The sequence below is a fragment of the Juglans regia genome, chromosome 7, assembly GCF_001411555.2.
Source record: "Juglans regia cultivar Chandler chromosome 7, Walnut 2.0, whole genome shotgun sequence".
NCBI classification, from domain to species: Eukaryota; Viridiplantae; Streptophyta; class Magnoliopsida; order Fagales; family Juglandaceae; genus Juglans; species Juglans regia.
In genome coordinates this window covers 39,640,433-39,642,174 of record NC_049907.1, presented here as the reverse complement: position 1 = coordinate 39,642,174, position 1,742 = coordinate 39,640,433, and the positions used below count along the sequence as shown (strand labels likewise).

At 39.5% G+C, this 1,742-nt stretch overlaps 1 protein-coding gene across 1 annotated transcript; it reads left to right on the top strand.

Moving 5' to 3' along the window:
* The first annotated feature begins 263 nt into the window (after positions 1–263).
* On the top strand, positions 264–1,232 carry LOC109007057 (ethylene-responsive transcription factor 1B). The gene has a single exon (XM_018986571.2). The coding sequence runs from the start codon at positions 307–309 to the stop codon at positions 1,030–1,032; it is 726 nt and encodes a 241-aa protein (XP_018842116.1). The 5' UTR covers positions 264–306; the 3' UTR covers positions 1,033–1,232.
* The last annotated feature ends 510 nt before the right edge of the window (positions 1,233–1,742 follow it).

The window sequence follows — 1,742 nt, the reverse complement described above, 5'->3', positions numbered from 1 at the left end:
CATGATTCAATTGACCCATGTGCCAATTAGCCCATCTGGTGTGCAAACCAAGCAAATTATAATTAGATAAATATCAAACAAATAACTTATAAAAATACTGAAAAGAAATAAACAATTAAATATAGCCACCACATCCTGCTTGACAACTTTTTCCCCTACTTTTCCTATTTTTTTAACAGTTTTTACCTTATTACTTTTTTCTTTTCTTTTTTACCATTTACTGCCTCAGTCCTTATATATATAAGTGGGTGAGGTTTCGAACTTTTAGCTAACCACAACATGGGCAATTGAATAATAGTGAGACCCATGTACACAAGCACATTCAAAGACGGAAGCTCGTTCCAAAGCTCATTCATTCAAATGGACTCAACAATTTTCCACTCCCCAAATTCTGCTCTCTCACCGGAATCTTCCTTCGGGTCACCGGATTCTTTCTCTTGGGATGGCCTGAATTTCGACCATCCCAATTGTTGTCTTCCTTTCAATGAGAATGACTCGGAAGAAATGATTCTTTTGGGTATGCTTTCTAAGGCTAATTACCAACAAACATCAGAAACATACTCGAACCAGATTAAAGAAGAAGAGGTTAGTTCTGTAGAAGAAGAAAACCCCAAGAAGGAGAAGTCCTATAGAGGGGTTCGGAGGCGGCCGTGGGGGAAGTTCGCTGCGGAGATAAGGGATTCTACAAGGCATGGCATAAGGGTATGGTTGGGGACATTTGACAGTGCAGAGGCAGCAGCTTTGGCATATGATCAAGCAGCCTTTTCCATGCGGGGTTCCTCGGCTATACTCAATTTTCCAATTGAGAGAGTCCGGGAATCGCTTAGGGAGATGAACTATGGCTCCTCCGAAGATGGGTGTTCCCCTGTGGTGGCTCTTAAGAGAAAGCACTCCATGAGACGGAAAATTATAAGCAAGAAAAGTAAACAGAGAGATGTTAGGATAGAGAATGTGGTGGTGTTCGAGGATTTAGGTGCAGATTACTTGGAAGAACTGTTGAGTTCGTCTGAGATTGGTAGGAGGCCAGGGTGAGTCAATATCAACCACTTCCCTGCCTCATCTGAATTAACCTTTCCTCCTGTAATCTTCCAGCTGGCCTTGTGTTCTTCTTTTAATTTTTATTTCTTTTTTTCTTTCTTCTTCCAAGATTTCATTGTAATGGTAGGGATCATGATCATGCTCTGAAGTCATTGAAATCTTTATCCTTTTTTTTGCTTTTGTAAAGGTCGAATTGATAAGGAATTTTGTAGTATAAAGCTTGTTGGGCTCAATTATATATGTCTATTATTAAATCATGAGGTGACTAAAAGTCAACCAATATGGCGGAGTGGGACAAGCGCACCCGTGCAAAGAACGCATAGGAACGAGGTATACGGACGATGATGAGGAAGTGCTCACAAGTCACAAGTACTTATCTATTAATCCACTTCACTGCTAAACACATCATAATCGTTTTTGGCAAGTATGTATGTATGTGGTACTTGGTAGCGCCTCATTTTGCAGAAAGTTGTCATGTCCCATGTGTTGAAAATGAGAAGCGCGCGTTCATTATTTGCATCTCATCAGATGAAAGTCATGTAGTTTCTCATGCACGCATATACATATTATATATATATATATATATATATATATATATAAGAGCTATCCATCCGCTTGAAAAAGAAAAATAAAATTTCAATCGATGGGGGGGGATTGGTTTCCTGCATTCTTTAACTTGCTTTGAAAGCGGTGGATTAGGATGT